Genomic DNA, 22,537 nt, shown 5'->3' on the forward strand with positions numbered 1-22,537 from the left:
ACATAAAATAAATTTAATGTTTTTATAAAGGCAAATATAGTAAATTTAAGCAATTATTACCAATTTAGCTTTAAAATACGCTCTGAAGGGAAAACACACAAACATTTTCCTTTGCTCTCACATCACAGCAATCAACACAGAAGATTTCGATGTCCAAATGTGTGGGGTCTTCCTACACACTAAGTGAGCAATCAATTCTGTAGTGAACACCAGCTGAGTGTTCTCCAATTCCATTCTGACACAATCTACCTGGAGATAGCATTATATCCCACAAGCTGAGGACTAGGTCTCACAAGACTGTTCCTCCCAGGCCCTTCAGAACCAGTTGCAAATCCAGGCCTCCAGAACTTCTGACAGACGGGCTTCAAATTTGAGTTCACATGACCTCCCTCTTTGGGTTTAATTTGCCAGAAAGGCTCACAGATGTCAGGAAAATACTTAATGTTTACCAGTTTATTATAAAGGACATATAAAAGGACACAGATGAAGAGATGCATAGGGTGAGGTACTGGGGAAGGGGCTCAGAGCTTCCATGCCCTCCCTGAGGCACCACCCTCCAGGAACCTCCACATGTTCAGCTATCTGGAAGCTCTCCAAACCCAGTTCTTTGGGATTTTTATGGAAGCTTCATTACATAGACGTGATTGATTAAATCATTGGCCACTAGTGATCAACTTAATTTTCCACCCCTCTCTTCTCCCTGGAGATCAGGAATGAGGCTGTTAAGTCCCAACCCCCTAATGGTGCCTTGGTCTTTCTGGTGATCAATTCCCATCCTGAAGCAACCATGGGCTGCCAGCCATCAGTCAATCATCAGCATACAAAAAGAATATCACTTGGGAAACTCTAAGGATTTTAGAAGTTGTATGCCAGGAAACAGGATTGAAGATCAAGTATATATTTCACAGTATCACATATACCATGTAAGTTTTCATTTTAAAATACTGTATAATAATGGTGCCATTGTCATAGAGATAAAACACAGTCTTTTAAAAAAGAATTTGGATCTACAAACATTGAATCTAGTAATATTGAAAATTGATGTATGCATCTCTCAGATAGCTCAGGGAAAAAGTATCCTGTGTATGTATAGACAGAGGGCACAAGTAATAAAGCAAATGGGGAGAAACGTTAATTATAGGTGAATTTGGGTAAAGGGTACATGGGTGTTCTTTAAGCTTTATTTATGCTTGCAACATTTTTATATGTTTGAAATTATTTCTAAATAAGATGTTAAAATGAAGAAAGGGAAATGGATGGACACAGTGACATAAGTAGAAATCAACAGTGTACTTGGGAGATAAATGTATCTTTTCCCCTTCATTATGTAGACTCTGTGTTCATACTTCCTTGAATCCACAAGTCGAGTACTGTCCCAACACATCCAGATCTACAGATGTGGAAATTCATCTTCACCTTTCTTGGACCAGCCATTTTCTGCCAACCTTGGCGGCAAATGCTCTCTGACATCATACCTCCAACAACTGTGTCTTTAATTTCTGTGGCGTTCAGTGAGAAGTTCTCACTGCTAAATCTACAACCAGCTAAGACAAATAAAAGACAAATTTGGTTCAGTAAGGAGATGCAAGTAGAGGGCATTATCAAGATATCTGTAAGGGAAATCTATAACACATGTCATCTTGGAAATCTTCAAAATCCCAGAGTTGAAACAAATGGGACAGTTATACAGTGTGATTCTGTTTACGAAATTTCAGTTTCTGAAATGGTGCTGATAGCAAACATGACATCAGTAACACAAACTCATCAAATATTCCAGTTGAAATTAATTTTTTATTGTTATTATCATCAGCAGCAGCATCATTATCATTAGCACAAAACTAAATCCGCTATTAAAAGAAAACAAAAACACAGCCCAAAGGCATGTGTCTTGCTGACAGTGAGTCAATAACATTATCTTCATGTACAAGGGACAGCACCCTGAGGATATACCATATCACAGCTTGATAATCAATTCAATAATTCAACCAACATTATTGAGCACCCAGGCACAATGGAAGATTTTAAAATGCTTACAAGAATCCCTGCTTTCAATAAGTTTTACAGTCTAGTAGGAGGTATTGAAGAATACAAGAACACAGGTTCGCATGAGATTAGTGACATAATGGAATCAGTACCATGTATGAAGTGCTGTTAGAAAGGGGCATCACAGAGACTAATGTCACATTCATTTGGGGGAAATCAAGAGGCTCCTTAGAGAAGGTGACCTCTGAGCTGAGCTTTGAGGAACTGGAAGGATTTTGGTAGACTGACATGTGAAGAAGGAGCACTGCAGGAGGAAAGAATAGTGTGGGCCAAAGTATGGCCATGGGAAAGTTCATGGAATGTTTGGGGAGAGAAGAATAGTTCACGTTGGCTAGTATTTGGGGTTTATGTAAGTCAAGTGACAATATGTTGTAAGTTATATGAGGACCATATATTGAATGCCTCTGAATGACAGGCTAAGATTTCTCATCTTGATGTCATAGCAACTACATTTACCACATCAATGAAATACGCGATTATTTGTGAAGAGATATGGTCACTTCACTTCCATGTTTCTTAGAGAAATTCAAATAGTTTCTAGGCAATGTTATCACCTTGCTCTCAGAAATATCCTGGCAGATAACACCAAGCAGACAATATTAAATGTTTCTATTTTGCATGTAATTAAATCTCTTCTTTCAAAGTTTTTATTCTTTCCATCCATGGGCCACACCTCTTCTCACTCCCATCTCCAGCCCCACTAGTTCTTGTGGGACATGATGAGTTTAAGCAAGTCTAATTTAGGATTTCCAGCCACAGCTGCTACCCTGAAAGTAGGATCCACAGTCTTGAGAAGTGAGGGGTGGTGATAGAGGAAGTGAACAATATCATAAAAATGTAGCCATCTGAGAAGTTTTATGAAATTCCCATCCTAAGAGTCAAGCATAGTTCTTTGAAGCTGGAGTTCCACTCATTTTGGTCTGGAGGACACCTAGAAGGGTCCCAGAGCTCACAGTGCTAAGTAAGCTCATCTTTTTAAGTTTCCTTTTATTGTCAAGGACTTCCTTAAAGGAATGACACTTAATCTGGGTTACATGGTTATTTAAAGGCCTCCTGGCTCTGAGGCTACTGAAGCTGTGGAGAGACTGAGGCAAACGTTTCTTTTTGACTAAGGAATCCTGTTGGGCTTTGTCCATGCTCAACAGGTTGGTAGTCGGGAACTTCTCCCATGCATTGAGCTTACAGATGCTAAAGAATGGCTGTATTAGGCAACTGAGCCAAAGAAGTAAGCGGTATAGAACCCACCAGGGAAGATTTAGAATACCAAAGCTACCATGGCCACACTTTCTGCAGCTAGTCAGTCTTCACCTCTTTCCTGGAGCGAGACTTCCTCTGCAGGAAGTCATGGATTGCCGTAGTGAGGCCCCATGTCACACTTGACCTTAAGATGACCAGGGAGCCTCCACGGTAGATCAGGAGCAGCTTTCGGCCCCGAGTGTTCCACACATCCTGGGCAGAGGCCCACAGGCTTGGCATGTTCTGCCATCCAATATGGGACTGCATATTAGCAACCAGCACAATCAGAGGATACAGAACTAGGCAGGTGATTGTTCCATTGACACTACCAGACACCAAGGCAGGAACCCAATAGGGAAGGCCTTGTTCTGCCAGGCCATCCTGGATTGGGTCCTTGAAAGAAAAATACAGAGCACTCCCCAAGCTGTTCCTGGCCAGGACAGGCCAGAAACCACGATAGTAGCCCAGTGACAGGCGCCCCCAAAGACCGTAAGAGTTGAATTCCTTGAGAATGCTGAAGGTGCTGGGGAAGCGAGCTTGCTTGCGACCATCCTGGAGCACATTTTGCACCCTTTCAAAGGGACTGAGTGCCACAGCCTCCACCACACCAGACATGAGCCCTGCAGCCCAGCGATGTCCCAGAGTGTGTGGCCCAACAGGAGAGAGAGAGCACAGCAGGCTATCATAAGTCCCAAACAGAAGAGTCCCTTGCAACGTCTTGGAGAGAAGAGGAGGGTAGATTCCCCGGTAGAAATATTGAGGACCTTCGTGCCAAAGCTGTCTCACAGCCTCTGACACTGCCATGGCATGGATCTGTTGCCGGAACACAATCTTATAGATAGGAAAGGTCAGAAAAGTAGACATAAAGTTGGAAACAGCCCCAAGGGCATAGGCCTGGGAGTGCCAGCTTTTCTTTCCGGGAACCTCTGCTCTCGTCCTGTGCTGAAGCTCATTCCCGGGAGAGTGGTTCTGTTCCCCCATGCTGAAGACAAATGGGAGCAGATGGAAGAAACTGGCAAAGGTGGAAAAAAAAGAGATTAGACTGACCATTTAAATTTGTTGGCAAGAATCTTCTTTGCTTAGTTAGAAAAAAAAATCCTAAAAAACTCAGGTCAAAGGAAACAAGCAACTCTTTGAGCCAGTTTCTGATAAATAAGCACACCCTTAAGAAATTAAGAATTCATTAATCTTACATTAAAAGAAAGGCAATCAGTTTTTTTTTTTTTTGGACAGAGCCACCACTACAGTGCTTTGCTGACACAGCAAATATTCCAATATTCAAAGAAGGATTACAACTGAAGAACATGAAACAGAGGAGGGGAAGACTCCAAAACTTAATGCATCAACTTTCACAACATGAAACTGTGCATTTTATAAACTGTGAGAATAATAAGTTACTATTCTGTTTCAAAAAAAAAAACTGGCACTATCTTGTAGAGGTAGAAAGGCATTTAACAGTTGAAGTGCAATGCTTTCTCTAAAAGTTGGTATTAAATTTGGGGAGGAGGAATCTTGCCCTGCCTTTCTCTCCATAGATTCCTGCCCAAGTTGTAGCTGTTTCATGGCAACGCCCAGCCCCCATCTGGCAAGTGAGGAAAGGAAAGAGCAGCTGCTCCTGAAAGTTCAGTGCCTAAAGGCTCAGCACCTGGCAGTTTCCAAGCCTAACCTTGCAGATCTGTAGCTATATAATAGAGCGGGGTTTTTTAACCTCAGTGCTATTGACATTTTGGGCAGGATAATTTTCATCCTTGGCGTCTGTCCTGTGCATTGGAGGATGGTCAGAGGCTCCCTGGCTTCAGCTAAGTGTGTGCCAGTAGCACCAGTGGTGACTAACCCACTGTGATGACCAAAACTATCTCCAGACCTTGACAAAGGTCTCCTGGGAGGCAAAACTGCTCCCAGCTCAGAACCACTGTACTAGATACAATTGGCAGTGCGAGGACTCCAAACTATTGCTCCTTACCCCAGAAAGACCAGGAAGCAGATGACTAGCATGAGAAGCAACTTGGAAGCCAGGACATATGAAGAAACTTTGGGATCAAAAAAAAAAAAAAAAGAATGCTCATGCAGATCTGAGGTAATTTTCTGGGGAGGGAAGAGGGGGTCCCTGGGCTGACAAGACGGGGTGTGCAGCAGCCAGAGCTGTTACTCAGGGAAAGGAGCACAGAGCAGTGTGGGTGTGGGGCAGGACAGGGAAGAGGGGAAGGGGCACGATGATGGCCAGACTGGAGGGCTCCCACCTACAGTGACAGGGACAGGAAGCCTGGCAGGAACTGCAGACCCACAGGTTTCACACAGAACCCTGGACTATGTGGTAGGGGGCATGAAGATTGGGACTTTAATTAAGCTAGCAGGGTGATGGGGGACCAGAGAGTACAGGCCGAAGTCCCCAGGGAAGAGTAGACACCACACACTGCAAGAAGCCCAGTGCAGCCTTCCTGGGGCTGCCAGGCCCAGAAGCTGCCTTGGCATTCTGTCCTTCCAGAATCACTCCCATCAGCTCTGCTCTTCTCTAGCCCCTTCCCCCTGCTCCATCCACATCTCCACAATCCCATTTCTATCCCCGCTCCTCCATCAATCTCCCCACAAACCCATTCCTATCCCCCACCTGCTCCGTCTGTATCCTCAGTTTCATTCCTGTCCCCGCTGCTGCATCTGCATCCCCACAACCCCATTCCTATCACTCCTCCTCCATCCACAATCCCATTCCTATCCCCGCTGCTCCATCCATCTCCCGACAACCCTACCCCATCCCCCCTGCTCCATCTCCCCACAATCCCATCCCTACCCCCCACTCCATCTCCCCACAATCCCATCCCTATACCCCCTGCTCCATCTCCCCACACCTCCATCCCTGTCCCCCCAGCTCCATCCATCTCCCCACAATCCAATCACTTTCCCCCTGCTCCATCCACATCCCCCCAATCTCACTCCTATCCCCTTCTCCATCCACATCCCCACAATTCCATTCCTATCCCCCCTGCTCCATCCATCTCCCACAATCCCATTCCTATCCCCCCTGCTTCATCCATATCCCCACAATCCCATTCCTATCCCCCTCCTCCATCCAACTCCCCACAATCCCATTCCTATCCCCTGCTCCATCCACATCCCCACAATCCCATTCCTATCCCTCCTGCTCCATCCATCTCCCACAATCCCATTCCTATCCCCCCTGCTTCATCCATATCCCCACAATCCCATTCCTATTTCCCCTCTTCCATCCAACTCCCCACAATCCCATTCCTATCCCCTGCTCCATCCACATCCCCACAATCCCATTCCTATCCCCCTCTTCCATCCAACTCCCCACAATCCCATTCCTATCCCCTGCTCCATCCACATCCCCACAATCCCATTCCTATCCCCCTCTTCCATCCAACTCCCCACAATCCCATTCCTATCCCCTGCTCCATCCACATCCCCACAATCCCATTCCTATCCCCCCTGCTTCATCCATATCCCCACAATCCCATTCCTATTTCCCTTCCTCCATCCAACTCCCCACAACCCCATTCCTATCCCCTGCTCCATCCACATCCCCACAATCCCATTCCTATCCCCTGATCCATCCACATCCCCACAATCCCATTCCTATCCCCCCTGCTCCATCCATCTCCCACAATCCCATTCCTATCCCCCCTGCTTCATCCATATCCCCACAATCCCATTCCTATTTCCCCTCTTCCATCCAACTCCCCACAATCCCATTCCTATCCCCTGCTCCATCCACATCCCCACAATCCCATTCCTATCCCCCTCTTCCATCCAACTCCCCACAATCCCATTCCTATCCCCCTCCTCCATCCGACTCCCCACAATCCCATTCCTATCCCCCTCCTCCATCCAACTCCCCACAATCCCATTACTATCGCCTGCCCCGCTCCATCCACATCCCCACAATCTCATTCTATACCCCCTGCTCCATTCCTATCCTCACAGTCACATTCATACCTCACTCCACTCCATACATATCCCCACAGTCTCATTCCTATCCCCCTTGCCCCATCCATATCCCCACAATCTCATTCCTATTCCCCCTTGCTCTATACATTTTCCCACAATCTCACTTTACCGCCACTCCCCTCCCCATGAGCCAACTCACCTCTTGGTGGAGGGAGATGGAGGCTCAGCCTCCTGTGCTCTGCCCATCACCACCTTCCCCTTCCCCCACATTCCATGACGGCCTTAAGCCTCAGCCTTCTTAACGCTCATGGCCAGTATACTGGGAGGGCCCCTCTGCCTTTGAATCTTTAGCTGTGAACTAAGCAGGAATAAAAGCTCAAGAGTCCAACTATTTGCATCCCTGTGGGGCACCTCTATCCCCTGGCAGCCCCACTTCCATTTCTCCAGAGCCAAAGGGGACTCCTCCCAGATACCCAGGTTGTTAAATCCACAGGAGCCCCAACAGTTCTCAGCTCTCCTACCAAAGGTCTTCTTCCCCAAGTCTTACCTGCACCTAAATAAGTACAGGTGGTGAGGTAAATGTTTGTCCCCTCTTCTACCTCACAGTGCAATAATGTTCCACTTCCTCCCTACCATTTATTAACATGTATTCACTGACGCCATGAGGTAGGATGATGTAGCAGAAAGAAAACTGGGCTACGATTTGGCAGTGCGAGGACTCCCGACTATTGCACCTACTGCAGCAAGGCCAGGAATCGGGTGGGGTAGTATGGGATACCAGTATTCTAAGTGAGTTTTGTTATTAACTTGATGTGTGACCCTTAGAAATTCAATGACATCTTGGAGCCTTACCCACCTGAGCTGTAAATGGAGCAGAAAGGGCAAAATAATCTGTAGTCATCTCCAAAATGTATCTGTCAGAGGGTGTTGATATGGGGGCATTCAGGTCAATAATTGATAGAGGAATTGTACTTTTCAATTCCCAACTCCTTCTGCCATTTTTTAAAATCATCTTGGGGGATTAAAAGTAAACAATAATTAAGAAACATCTCACCTTAAATATGTAATCCATTTTATAAATACAATCCTTTCCATTTTATGCAGGGGGAGTTCGTGTTTCTCCCATGTATTTTCTGTTAAGATGCCAGGCTTTGGGAGCAGATAGACCTGAGACTGCATGTTGCCTCTGCCACTTACTTAGTTGTGTGACCTTGGGCAAGACATTTCTTTCAGTCTCAGTTTCTTCAGCTACAAAACAGGGACATTAAGACCCACCTGAAAACGTGTGGCAGAGATTAATAACATAAAATGAGATAAAGTGGTTGAGAATCCATAACATGGTGGCCTCGATAAAAAGTATCAAAAAAAAAAAAAAGCTTCAGGACTCACTATCTGTCTCCTCAGAGCACATACTCCTTCAGGACACTCTCAGAACAGCCAGAAGCAGATAAAGTGACATGTGGGAACGAATCTTGTGTTCCTAAGGGAGGCAGGGAAGCCCTTTCTTCCATGAATGGGAAGGTGCAACATAAACAAACTAGGAGAGCCTGGCCCCTTCACATGAATTCTAAAGTACAGACCACAGAATGGACCTAGAATTGGCCTTGAGCAGATATCACCTTTACCCTATGATGTGCCTCCTATGTTTACAGCCTAGTAAAACGAGCCCAGGGGATTCCAGACTCTCCCAGCCAGTCTAGTCCACATGGGTAGCCTGTGTGACTGCTCCAGGATCCAGCCACAAATGAATGCATCTGTCTGTTCATTTGGGGCATCTCTCAGCCAGTCCTTTGGTCAGCTCACAAACATGTATTGATCATCCACTAAATCATTGTGGGTAAACCACCATGGAGCTACAGTAAATAGAACTTGGTGCCTGCTTTCAAGAGCTTGGGAATCTAGTAAGGGAGACAGGCCAGCAATGAGCTAAACTCTACAGAAAGACAAAATAAAGGGTACGCTAATGAAGGTAGAAGCAAAAAGACAAGAGCAATGTATTCCACCTGAGAAGAGGCATATGACTCAATCCAGTAGCATAGAATAGCCTCTTGTTAGGTAGAGGAGTGAGGGCAAGTATTCTAGGCTGAGGGCCTAAGGCACATGGGCTTAAAAGTGTGAGTTGTGCTTGGGGTTGGCCTACCCCATGTGGTGAGAAAGAGATAGAGCTGTGGCTGACAGACAGGAGCCCATTTAGAATGAAGACCACATTTGTCTTCCCCACTGCATTGTGTTGTAAGGCACAGACATGGGCTCTGGATTCAGCCAGCCCTGGGTTTGAATTTCACTCTGTCACTTCCTAGCTTTATGACCTTAGCCAGGTTTCTTCACCTCTCTGATCCTTAGTATCCTTATACGTAGAAGGATTGTCATGAAGGATGCATGAGGCAAAGTGTGGAAAGTGCTTAGCATAACACCTGTTATTTAAGTTGCTCTATAAGTTATATTATTTCATTTTTTTAAAATGAGATAATAGGAATAAAGGCAAGATAACAACTAAATTGTAAAGGCTGCAATTGGTCTAATGAACTGGGTCATCTGCAGAAGTTTGGAAGGCAGCAAAGAAGAGTTTTCTTGGGCTTTGGAGTTTGACATCCCTGGGCTGAAGTCCCAGTGCCCCCACTTACAAGTTGTGAAGCCTTACACAAGTTACTTAACGTTCCTGAAATTCAGTCTCCCTCTCTGCAAAATGGGATAGACTGTCTGTCTCAACAGGGTTGCTGAGAAGCTTAAATGAGGTAACAGATAGAAAGTTCCTGGCACAAAGGGGTCAGGCAGTCAAAGGCAGCTATTATTGTTTCAACTGAAAGCTTTATCTCCAAACCTTCAAGCTTTTAAGGGTTTATTTGTTGAAATTAGAAAATGTGGTCTCACTAAAGCCATCAGTTGGATCACACTCATACACATGAGGCCAGAGATGGGATGCCTTGTATCCAGCTGGAGCCATGCTGCAAATACTAGCCCCATCCCTGCACAGAGTCCCTCGCTTTGTTCCAGTAGCCCAGCCCTGGCACCTTTACACAATCCATTTCCTGTCATTACTTTTGCCAGAGCTCTGAGATCTGTTCTTGGTCTTATGTGATTCTACGCCTACCAAGTCCAGCAGCAAGTACCTAATTTGGTGATGAAGCCAATTTAAACACTGAACAGGAGTCTTCTAGGAGATGAGAGTCAAATGTCATGGGACAGGGGAGCAGAAGCAAACGTCTGAAGGAAACCTAAGAGATACTGCCAGCATCACCCCTGAGTGTGCGAGGTGAGCAACCTGCCTTCTCCATACATCCACACTTTCCACCCTCCACCACCACTACCCCACTGTTCCATTCACAGGCCATGATCCTGAGATGGAAGGTGATTCATCTCCAAATTTGTATTTTTACTCCAAGGAACTCTAGGTCTTGGTGATGTAAATAAGAGGGCGGAAAAGAGAAGGTGAAGTACCTTGGCAGGCCGAAGAAGAAGCTAACAGCAGCCGAAGGTATCAGAGTGTTTACTTGTTTCTAAGCATCAGAAGTCAAGAACAAGCCCCACAAGAGCCTCCTAGACACACTGTACATAAAGAAAGTAATACCTGCTTTCTAAGCCAGAGAAAAATGGAGCAGTTTTCCAGCCACTGCCTTCATGGTCATTCACTTTGGACAGCCCTGCATGCCGTTTCCATGGAGTTGCTCCCTCTCTGGGGCCAGTGATGCCAAATCCAGCAAAGGAGAAGTCCTCTGAAGAGCTCACAGAAGGGCAACCTAGCAACCTGTCCTTGAGCCAGGAAATGAAAGAGCTATATCAGTGACAGACAGCTGTGGTTTGGGGGTTAGGTTAAATGGGGTTTTATTTCTCACACTTCTTCAAGCATGACTTCAAGAAGGAAGACGTTATGACAAGCCCATTTGAAAATCTACAGAACTGTGGACTCAGAAAAATGTACGGAGGCCAGATTCTTTGCATACAACTCTAGGAAGGACCTCGGGTAGGAACCTGTGCTCTGGAGTTACATGTCATGACAGACATGCCACGGACAAATACACCAACAGCAGGCCCATTTACTTATAACCTTCAACATCACAGGTGGTGTTTAGAACAGTGGTTCACGAATCTCCCTACACCTCAGAATCAACTACAGAACTAGTTAAAACTACAAATCACACTCTTCACCCCTAGTCCTAGTATATCAAAATCCCCCAGGAGGAAGACCCCGGAATCTGCATTTGTTACATGCGCTCCAAAATGACTCTGAGGCAGCCCACCTTGCACTCATACTTTAATTAATAGCATGAGTTCTGGATTCAGAGACTAGGTCCAAATTTTGGCTTCACCTTGTAACTTCAGACAAATCATTTTACCTCTCTGAGCCTTGCCTCCGTTGGGTTTGCAAAGGGCTACAGAAATCATGTTGCTTTTATCAAACAGGCAGCTTGTTGTGTTTAAAACAAAAAAAAGTATTAACAAAAAAACTAAAAGAAAGAAAGTGCCAAGAAGAGTTTCCACTTCCGTGCAACGGGCACCATAAAGGCTGCCTCCATTTGCCCTCAGCCCTCTCCCCACTACCTCCTCCCCTTCTCCCTCACCACTATCGTCACATTGAGACTGCTATTGAGATGGTTTGAGACTACCTGTGCAAAAATGCTCTCCAGGCAGCGCTGCAGGGCAAACAATTAGCATCTAGAGAGCAACACGGGGGTGCTGAGTTGGATGCTTAACTCAGGGCAAGATACAGGGCAAGACTCATAACCTCTCTCTCTCTTTGGCTCAGTTTCTTCATCTGTGAAATGGAAATAACAGTCCTTGCTCACTAATTCTATGCAATCCCAAGTTGGTCCTCCCAACCTGGCTTTGGTTTTTCCCCACTAACCCTTAATCTGACAGAATAGAGGAGTGTTGGCAAGGGGCAGTCTTTGAAGTCAGACATGTTGACTTGGGTGTGAGCTCTTAGCTCTGCACTTCCTAACTGTGCTGCGTGGGTGCTTCAGTCCTTTCCTGTTAAATGGGCACATTGCTACCCTTTCACACGGCTGCTGAGAAGAAGATGTCCTTGCAGGCGCATCTGCACACAGAAAGCACACAGGAAACGCTATTTCCCCACTTCCCGCTATACAAAGGTGAGGAACTCTCATTGTTCACTTGGTTTCTGTCCCACCTCGTGTTTAAGGCATCCGGTCTCAAAGCCCGGATGAGCGCCAAGGTGGAAGGGGATGGGGAGAAGGGAAACGACGGGGTAGCAGCAAACTCACGGGTGAAAGGGAAATGGGCCCGGTCCGTGAGTCCGACCTGCACTTGACGCTGCGCCGGCTCCCGCGCCTGTCTGCAGCAGCCCCCGCCTGCGGGCTCCCAGCTCCCTACTCTAGCCAGCAGCAGCTTCGGGCCGGAGGCTGCGGGAGGAGGCCTTTCCCTTCGCCCCACTGATTGGCCGCGCCGCCCGGCTCGTCACGCTCTCACGCTCTTTGTTTCAATGGGCAGAGACTGAAAGCAACCGCGGCTGCCCGGAGGGCCGAACTGGAGGGTGGGCGCAGCCGTGGCTGCCTTGGGAACCGCGCTGCCTCGACTCAGCTACCCCTCGCTGGGCGGTCCTGCGAAGCACTCGCTGGGTCGGGCAGACCCGGGTCGTTTAGCGGCCGAGGAGGCGCCAGCGATCCTCTGCCCCTGCAGAGCTACGGGAACCGGAAGGCGTTGAAACAGAGCTGTCGACGCGGGAGCACAACAGGCTGCCCACCAGGGAAGCGCAGGTAAAGAAAGAGCGCGCGATTGCCCTGCGCAGAGAGGGGTCGGGGAAGCGCCGCCCCTGTTTGGAGGATCGGTAACTTCGAGGCAGGGGATGGAGCACTCCCATGGCCTGGTTGCGCTGAGGAAGGAGTTGTGGTTCACCTGGGTAGGATTTAGGATTTGCCTGGATTGAGGTGGGCGGCGGTGTTGTTGGGGGTGGAGGGGCTGGTGTTTGGGGAGGTGGCAAGGGGCGGGTGGGGATGATTGGAAGCTGTCTTGAACCCCTTGTGCATCTCCTCATCTCTCCCTGGGAAGGAATATGGGGGGTGGGAGATTGTCCAATTTCTAGTCTCTCTCCCTGTCAGATCATCAAAGCCGAATCTGAGCTTGAATTCTGTGCGGCTGATTGCACAGAGCCGGTAGGCGGACGGTTTCTCCGAGGAAATGTAAGGGGGTGGGGGGCGGGGCAGGAGGCACTTTGGCTTCTGTTCAGAAGATGGGAGAGGGAATTTTCCACCTGGTGAAAGTAGAGGCGGTGGAGGGGAGGTATCAGGTTTTCTGATGAGGCTGCTTCCAATGCTTCCTTTTCTTCTTTTGTGGCCCAGTCTTGAGGCCCTGAGGACTGGGATCTGTGACCCCCAGTGAACAAAAGTCGGCCGTACCCCAGAGGCTAATTTTCTCGTGGCAGGCACCTGTTGAGAGGCTGCAAGTAAAATAAAGGCGAACGCTAGTTTCCGAGCTCACGTAAGAATCTGAGAAATAACAGGGGAAACGTTGACAAGGGGGTGTGATTGAGACCTGAGGCCATGAGGTTAATAGGTTATTATTACCATAAATCTGTGACACACACCATTGAGCTCTGTTTTGAGGGTCCAGTATTAGCTCCAAACACTATGTCATCTCGAATTAGAAGCAACAGTTTTCGCCCCTCCTGGAGTGCAGGCAGGAGGGGACAGATGTGGCTCTGATAAACACCCTACTAGTCCAGGGGCACCTGCTAGCTCTGGAATGTCTTAATTGCCAGTCTCCTGCAGGGTATTTTTAAGGCACTGGGCAGATATAAAATGCACTGCAAGGCTATTCAGGAAGATGGAGAATGCTACTGCAGACTGCTTCCCCACAGCCTTATTAACCGTTTTTATTTTCGTTACAGTCCCTCCTGAAATACAAAGCAGGCAAAGCCCAGGATCGTTGCTCTGGAGAATCCTGCAGATAAGGCTTTTCCAAAAAGTGCGAGCATCTTATATTCAGATACCCTGTTGTCGTCAGTAATGGCTAGCATCATTGCACGTGTGGGTAACAGCCGGAGGCAGAATGCACCTTTGCCACCTTGGGCCCATTCCATGTTGAGGTCTCTGGGGAGGAGTCTCGGTCCTTTAATGGTCAACATGGCAGAGAGAAACATGAAGTTGTTCTCGGGGAGGGTGGTGCCAGCCCACGGGAAAGAAATCTTTGAAAACTGGCTGATCCAAGTCAATGGGGTCCTGCCAGATTGGAGTATGTCTGAGGAGGAAAAACTCAAGCGCTTGATGAAAACCCTTAAGGGCCCTGCCCGGGAGGTCATGCGTTTGCTTCAGGCTGCCAACCCCAACCTAAGTGTAGCAGATTTCTTGCGGGCCATGAAATTGGTGTTTGGGGAGTATGAAAGCAGTGTGACTGCCCATGGTAAATTTTTTAACACCCTGCAGGCACAAGGGGAGAAAGCCTCTCTTTATGTGATCCGTTTAGAGGTGCAGCTCCAGAATGCTATTCAGGCAGGCATCCTAGCTGAGAAAGATGCAAACCACACTCGCTTGAAACGGCTGCTTTTAGGCACTGAGCTGAATAAGGACCTGCGCTTCAGGCTTAAGCATCTTCTTAGGATGTATGCAAATGAGCAGGAGCGGCTTCCCAATTTCCTGGAGTTAATCAAGATGATAAGGGAGGAAGAGGATTGGGATGATGCATTTATTAGACGGAAGCGGCCGAAAAGGTCTGAGCCAATAATGGAGACGGCAGCCAGCCCTGTGACATTTCAGGGCTCCCAGCCAATAGCAATTGGCAGTGCTGACTGTAACTGCAACGTGATTGAAATAGATGATACCCTTGATGACTCCGATGAGGATGTGGTCCTGGTGGAGTCTCCTGACCCTCTACTGACACCCACAAGTGCCCCTCCCTTCAGAGGAAGAGCCAGACCTCTGGATCAAGTGCTGGTCATTGATTTCCCCAACAATTCTGGGGCTCAGTCTCTTTCTACCAGTGGTGGTTCTGGATATAAGGATGGTCCTGGTAATATTCGTAGAGCCAGGAAGCGAAAATACACAATCCGCTGTTCATATTGTGGTGAGGAGGGCCACTCAAAAGAAACCTGTGACAATGAGAGCAACAAGGCCCGGTTTTTGAGAATCTGATCGTCACCCTGAAGGAGCTGACACATACAGAGGAGAGGTCAAAAGAGGTCCCTGGAGAGCACAGTGATGCTTCTGAGCCACAGTAAGGATATAGACCCAGACCTAAATGAATCCTTAACTGTTTTCAGAGTCTGGTGAGGGGAATAATGGGGAGTGTGGGGTGGGTTTCTAACTGCATGAATTAATCCACAAAGCAGTTTTCCTTTGGGAAGAAGAGGTCTTGTTTACCAGCACAGTGGAGGGGAATGATGTGACTTCCGTTCCTGCTCCCTTCTCTGCCAGCTTAAGGGTCTATTCTTCATGTGTCTATTTATTTGGTGACTTTATGCTTTTTATAAAAGGAGCATCTCTTCATTAAATCTTCAAAAATAAAGGAAGATACAAAAACTAAAGTACAAATTACCTGAAACTTTTGTAACCATTGTCAGCCCTTTGGTGAATGTTCTTCCAGACATCTCCCTGTACCTGTGTACCCAGATACATGTATAAGTAAAGGTGATCAAATATAAGTGCTGTTCTATACTGTGTATTTTTTCACCAAATAATATATTTTGTGGACTTCTATGTCCATTAATATATATAAACATTGAATTTCATGTCTCTGTGTAATATTACTTTTAGAAAGATAAAGAAAAATGAAACTAAATATAGAAGCTATAAGGAGGGGTCATACCACGAGGAAAGGTTTTTATCAACCTCATTTATAGGAAAGGAGAAAGGAAGCTTAAATGAACTGAATATCTCCCAAACAGCCCCTTAACACAACTGACTTGTCTCCTAGGTCATAGAACCTATCCCCGCACCCATGGGTTAATAATGTTCCAATGCTTTCTTCTTGAACATGTCATGAAACATCAGATGGGGAACAGGGGTGACAAAAACTGAAAATGGGTATTCCAGAGGCTCCATTCCTGTTTGTATTGGGAAGGGACAACTACTCCTGCCCGATCTCTTGACCTCAGATTGGAGGGTGATAAAAGATAACATGTGACCTCCATCCCTGAGGGTCCCAAGTTTCTTGTAGCTACAGTAGTCCCTATCCTCATGAAGAGATCAAGACTGGCAAGGGACAGGGGAAATGATTTCATTTAAGGCAAGAAGTGGAGTGAAATGAATGCAGACCTGAAGACCTGAGGGAGTTTGCTGGGGAGGGAAGAGGGGATCCCTGGGCTGAGGAGACAGGATGTGTAGCACCCAGAGCTGGCACCTCACAGAAAGGAGCATGGAGCTATGTAGGTGGACAGGAGGACAGGGGAGAAGGGGAGGGGCATGACAGCCAGGCTGGAGGGCTCCCATCTACAGTGACAGGTAGAGGAGGCCTAGCAGGAACTGCAGACCCACTGGTTTTAAACAGAACCCTGGGCTATGTGGTGGAGGGAGTGGAGGTTGGGATCTAATTAGGCTAGCAGGCTGATGGGGGACAAAAAGATCCAGACTGAGGCTCCCAGGGAGGACTAGAAGCCACAAACTGCAAGGATCCTAATGCAGCCTTCCTGGGGCTGCCAGACCCAGATTCTGCCTAGAAGTGCTCTCCTTCCAGAATCACCCCCAGCTCTCTTCTTCCCTGGCAGCTTTCCCTTGCTTCATCCACATCCCCACAATCCCATTCCTACACCCCTGCTCCATCCATATCCCCACAATTTCATTCCTATCCCCTCTGCTCAATCCATATCCCCACAGTTTCATTCTTTATCCCCCTGCTTCATCCATATCCCCACAACCTTATTCAGATCCCCCCTGCTCCATCGGTATCCCCAGTTTCATTCCTATCCCCCCTGCTCCATCCATATCCTTACAATCTCATTCAGATCCCCCTGCTTCATTCATATTCCCAAAATCCCATTTCTATCCCCACCACTCTATCCATATCCCCACAATCTCATTCAGATCCCGCCTGCTTCATCCATATCCCCACAATCTCATTCAGATCCCGCCTGCTTCATCCATATCCCCACAATCTCATTCCTATCCCCCTTGCTCCATTCATTTCCCCACAATCTCACTTTACATCACTCCCCTCCTGTGGAGTCACACTCACCTCTTGGTGGAGGGAGATGGAGGCTCAGCCTCCTGTGCTCTGCCCATCACCACCTCACATTCCATGATGGCCTTGAGCCTCAGCCTCCTTAATGCTTATGCCCAGTAGACTGGGAGGGCCCTCTGCCTCTGACCCTTTAGCTGAGAACTGAGCAGGAGCAAAGGTTCAAGAGGCCCACACTTTGCATCCCTCTGGGACACCTCTGGTCCCTGGTAGCCACCTCCATGTCTCCATAAGCAAAGAGGACCCTACCAGCCAGGCAGCAGGCATATTCAGGCCCCCAAAGCCACAGGGGCCCCTAACACTACCTGGCTCTTACAACCCCTTATTCCTCCCTACCTCTCCCAAAATCTATCCTTGGAGGGGATTTGTCCACTCATCTCTCCCAGATTAGAATCTAGTTCCACTTCCTGCTCACCTTTTCTCAAATTCGCTCTATAAATGCTACTGAATGATTTACCTAGATATGCTGTGAGAATTCAGAAAGAATTCTGAAACCAGGTCAAGTGAAAAGAGGAATAAATGCTACACCTACCACCTTTTCACTGGAGTTAGCTTGGAGGTTCAAAATCATTACTTTGAAATCCTGCTCTGTAATTCATCCCCTTTCCTTCCCCCATCATCCTCTCCTCCACTGTGTAAACCTGAAACTGTCTAAATTTTTATTTCATCAAAATGATGCAAAAGTGATACTTTTAATTTCTTTTGGTGTCACGCTGGCTTACCTTTATTTGAGAAGTATGTATTTTCCTTAATTGGAAGACATAGAAGACCTGGGGTGACTACAGGGTTAAGAGGAAGAAGGCTTTTAGAAAATGTTGTGTTCAATATCCTTCATTTCTAATTATTGCTTTTCCCTTTCCTTTCTCCCTTCATTCTCATTAGTCACTAAGAGATGAAAATTGGCCGGGCGCGGTGGCTCACACCTGTAATCACAGCCCTTTGGAAGGCCAAGGCGGGTGGATCACGAGGTCAAGAGATCGAGACCATCCTGGTCAACATGGTGAAACCCAGTCTCTACTAAAAATACAAAAAATTAGCTGGGCATGGTGGCGCGTGCCTGTAATCCCAGCTATTCAGGAGGCTGAGGCAGGAGAATTGCCTGAACCCTGGAGGCAGAGGTTGCGGTGAGCCGAGATCGCGCCATTGCACTCCAGCCTGGGTAACAAAAGCAAAACTCCGTCTCAAAAAAAAAGAGATGAAAATTGCTCTTTTGTCTTGTCAGAAGAAACCAGACTTCAAATGACCTCCTTTTGCATTATCTCCCTCCTTCTTGATACTATTTTCCCTTGTTTCCATGACACCCATCTCATGGTTTCCTTCTCCCAGATATTTTTGATGCCTACTTCTCAGTCTCTTTTGCTGAATATTCTTTCCCTTCCTGATCCTTCCACAATAGCAATAAAAATTAAAATCACTGCAAGTGTGATTTATTCCAAGCTTATAATTTGCTAGGCACCCAGTGCCAAGCCTTTAAATGCATTATTAGCTTTTCATAGCAACTCCCTTAAGTATTACTTTCTATTTCTAATTTGCTATTAATTTAATTACTATTAACTGACACATATTTCAGATGATGAAACAGGCTGGGAAGTTAGGAAACTTACTTAGGGTCATGTGGCTATTTAGTGGTAGAGTCAAGGATAAGACACTAGACTAACTGATCCCAAAGCCTGTGTTCCTTACTTGAGTTAGCCATCATGTGCACAGCATCATATGAGGTAGGTGTTATTATTATATAGAGTTGATACACGAGGAAAGTGAGGTCAACAGACATAATGAGCCAAACGTCAGAGCAGCAAGTGGCTTGTCCACCACACACAAGCATGCAGGCTTTAAGGAATACTTGTTTGACACAAGCTTTTTCCACCTTTCTTTCACATTGTCTCCTTGTTGCAGCTACCCTCCTGCTGCCTGGCAACCATCCCCTCTCCCTTCAGAGTTGCATTATCACATTCAGTTCAAGTACCAAGTTTCCAGTCTATGCTTTTGTTGCAAATGGTTGTGAATTTAATGTATGCAAGAGGAGACAGCTGCAACAGTGAGTGGAGGAGAGATACATTGTTTAATTCGTGGTACAGGGGGAATTCATTACCTGACTGGAAAAAAGGTCAGTTTCCTTTCTCTCGTGACTCTAAATATGAATCCCAGATAAATTTGAGAATTAAATGTGAATTTTATGCAATTATGTACTAATTTTTCTTTAATCATATACTTTGTTTTTGTAAAAGGAATAAAAAAATCAAATGTTCAAAAGCAACCCCTTTTAAAGCTGCAATATAATACATATCAAATCTCTGGGTTGGAGGGAACCTTCTATGGTTAAGAGTAAGGAAAGAAAGTATAAAGGAAAAGATCGTTAATTCAGAAGACAGAGTTAACAGAAATAAAATGCCAACAGTAATCTGAGAAACTGGCAACAAATATGATGGAAAGGGGGCAGGGCTGACAACAAATAAGAGAAGCAATAATAACAGCAAATCTGTATTGTGTTTAGATAGCTAACATTTCTTAAGGTCTTACAAAGTGCCGGGCATATTCTAAGAGCTCTACATGGCTTTATACTTTATTTCATTCCCACAACTATCCCTGAGATGGATCTTAACATCTCCACATTCTAAAACACTCTAATTGTCGTGGGGGAGATGTGCATAAAATGTAAAAGTACAGCTTAACAACTATTATAAAGCAAATCACCATAAAGATCAGAAACAAAACACACCAGAAATCCAGAAAATCCTCTCTCTCCTAAAAACAAAACAAAAACAGACTCTCATGACAGTTTTGGCTGTTGCTTTCTGACTTTTCTTTATAGAACACTATTGTTTCTTGAGCTTTATATAAATAGAACTATAATGCATATATCCTTCTGTATCCAGCTGATTTCCCTTACAATTATGCTTCTGAGATTCAACCTGGTTGCATGTAGCACTGGTTCCTCATTCTCAGTGTTGCATTACAGCTTTCCATTCTATGACTTTACAAGAAATTATTTATCATTTTACTGTCAATGGACATTTGGGTTGTTTCCAGTTTGGGATGATTATGAAAAATGTTGCTACGAACATGTGTTTAATGTCTCCTGGTACATATGTGCACACACAAGGTATATATGTATAAGAGGAATTGCTGGCTCATAGATTATGTATATTTTCAATTTCACTAGATACCACCGAAGTACATACCACAGTTATACCAATTCCTACTTCTACCATCAGCGTTTGAGAGTTCCTGTTGCTCCACATCCTCACAAACACTCGACACTGTCAACAAAGCTTCATAACTTTTGCTTGAGGTTTTGTACATCTATTATTACATTTAGTTCAAGGTACTTGATTGTATATGCTACTATAAATTAAATATTGGTTTAAATTTCATTTTCTAAGTGCATGTTGATGTTATATAGAAATATAACTGGTCTTTTGATGTTGATATTGTATACTGACTTTGCTAATCTCTCTTAATAATTCTAAATTTTTATCTGTAGCTTCCTTAGAATTTTCTGCAAACACAAGCATATAATCTGCACATTATGGCAGTTTTATTTATTCTTTACCAATCCAAATGCATTTCTTTTTCTTACCTTACTGCATTGACTGGGACCTAGAGTACAAGAAGTGGTGAGAAGAGATATTCTTCTCTTATTCCTATTTTACCAGAAGTTTTTAAAATAATCAATGGATGATGAATTTAATGAAATGCTTTTTTCTGTATCTATTAAGATTATCATATACTTTTCCCCCATTTATTAGTTAAAATGTTAAATTACATTATTTGGTTTTCTAGTAATAAACCAACCAGCCATTCCTGGAATAAACAAGATTTGGTCCTGATTTATTACAATTGTTATATATGGCTGGAATCAATTTGCTAATATTTTGTTTAGGATTTTTAGATCTATGTCTGTAAGAGAGATTCACCTGTAATTTTCCTTTCCGTATAATGACTTTTTGAGAATTTGGTATCAGAGATTTGCTGGCTTCCTAAAAGTAGTTGAGGAAAACAATTCTCCTTTGGCTTTCTTCATGTAAAAACCAGGCAACTGATCAGGCACGGTGGCTCACGCCTGTAATCCCCGCACTTTGGAAGGCCAAAGCAGGCAGATCACCTGAGGTCAGGAGTTCTACACCAGCCTGGCCAACCTGGTGAAACACCATCTCTGCTGTAAATACAAAACATTAGCTGGGCATGGTGGTGGACATCTGTAATCCTAGCTAGTTGGGAGGCTGAGGCAGGAGAATTGCTTGAACCTGAGGGGCAGAGGTTGCAGTGAGCTGAGATCACACCATTGCACTCCAGCCTGGGCAGCAAGAGCAAAACTCTGTCTCAAAAAAAAAAAAAAAAACAGGCAACTGAGGTCCAAGGTGTTTAGATTATTTTTCATAACTGCATTAAATCCAATTATTTACTTGTATCCATGATTTATTAAGCCAGCATCTTTAGAGTCAGTCATTATCTTGTTTCCATTGTTTCATTGTTATAAACTCACTCAGAACAGCATCCTTATTCACACACAGGTTTGCACATGTGAACAATTATTTCCTGAGGATACATTCCTAGAGGTGACATTGCTGAAACAAGCACTATGTTTCACAGAAACAAGAGCAGAAGGAGAGGTGCCCTTGTGGCACATCCTACTTTAGTAGCTCTGGCTCACATTCAGGGCCCTTCCTCAACTCTTAATTTGGTGGGAATACCCTTTAACTCTGAGCTACTAGAGACTTTAATACTTAATAATATTTAAAGGTCAATTCAGCTCTAAGAAAACCCTCAAATTAAGTTTTCAAATGATTTGGCAGGAGGAGGGGGTTGTTTTTAACATTTTCAATGGAACTTTTCAAACTCACACAAAATTATAGAAAATGAAATGAATCCCCATGTAACTATCACCCAGCTTCAAGAATTATCAATATGTTACACAACTTGTCTCATCTATAATCCCCCACATTTTGATGAAGTATTTTAAAACAATTACTAGACATCACATCAAATATTATGATTCTTCTATATTCTTTTGTTTGCTTGTTTGGTAGAAATGGCAATTGCACTCTGTTGCCCAGGGCTGGTCTTGGACTCTTGGCCTCAAGTAATACTACCTCCTTGGTCTCCCAAAGTGCTGAGATTACAGGTGTGAATCACCAGGCCTGGCCTGACTCTTCTGTATTCTATCCATAGTTCTATCTCCCCTTTTTGTTCAAAAATTTTTATTGGGGTAAAAGTTACATAAAAT

At 45.2% G+C, this 22,537-nt stretch overlaps 2 protein-coding genes across 18 annotated transcripts in view; one reads left to right on the forward strand and one right to left on the reverse strand.

The window, feature by feature from the left end:
• Positions 1-1,771: 1,771 nt before the first annotated feature.
• Positions 1,772-22,537, reverse strand: part of SLC25A53 (solute carrier family 25 member 53) — a 59,646-nt gene continuing 38,880 nt past the window's right edge. For 3 of the 10 annotated variants that reach the window (XM_035287750.3, XM_054251552.2, XM_054251551.2), the window contains 2 exons: positions 10,754-10,935; positions 1,772-4,291 (listed from right to left, as the gene is read on the reverse strand). In XM_035287750.3, the coding sequence (XP_035143641.1) occupies positions 3,337-4,291; positions 10,754-10,935 (1,137 nt within the window). In that variant the 3' untranslated portion in view covers positions 1,772-3,336. Of the gene's footprint in view, positions 4,292-10,753; positions 10,936-12,407; positions 12,530-22,537 lie in introns of those variants that run through there. The other 7 variants (XM_035287756.2, XM_078363359.1, XM_078363360.1 and 4 more) reach the window with 5 other exon arrangements.
• On the forward strand, positions 12,620-21,124 carry ZCCHC18 (zinc finger CCHC-type containing 18). Of its 8 annotated transcripts, XM_078363363.1 has the most exons (4): positions 12,649-12,899; positions 13,242-13,295; positions 13,482-13,620; positions 14,030-15,778. In XM_078363363.1, the coding sequence occupies exon 4, from the start codon at positions 14,148-14,150 to the stop codon at positions 15,267-15,269; it is 1,122 nt and encodes a 373-aa protein (XP_078219489.1). In that variant the 5' UTR covers positions 12,649-12,899; positions 13,242-13,295; positions 13,482-13,620; positions 14,030-14,147; the 3' UTR covers positions 15,270-15,778. The 8 variants fall into 8 exon arrangements, 7 of the variants coding, with proteins under 7 accessions (XP_078219487.1, XP_017824128.1, XP_078219489.1 ...); XM_078363361.1 differs by lacking the exon at positions 13,242-13,295 and having other exon boundaries at positions 12,620-12,899; XM_078363364.1 differs by lacking the exons at positions 12,649-12,899; positions 13,242-13,295 and adding an exon at positions 12,952-13,042.

This window comes from Callithrix jacchus, chromosome X, assembly GCF_049354715.1.
Source record: "Callithrix jacchus isolate 240 chromosome X, calJac240_pri, whole genome shotgun sequence".
In the NCBI taxonomy this organism is placed as follows: Eukaryota; Metazoa; Chordata; class Mammalia; order Primates; family Cebidae; genus Callithrix; species Callithrix jacchus.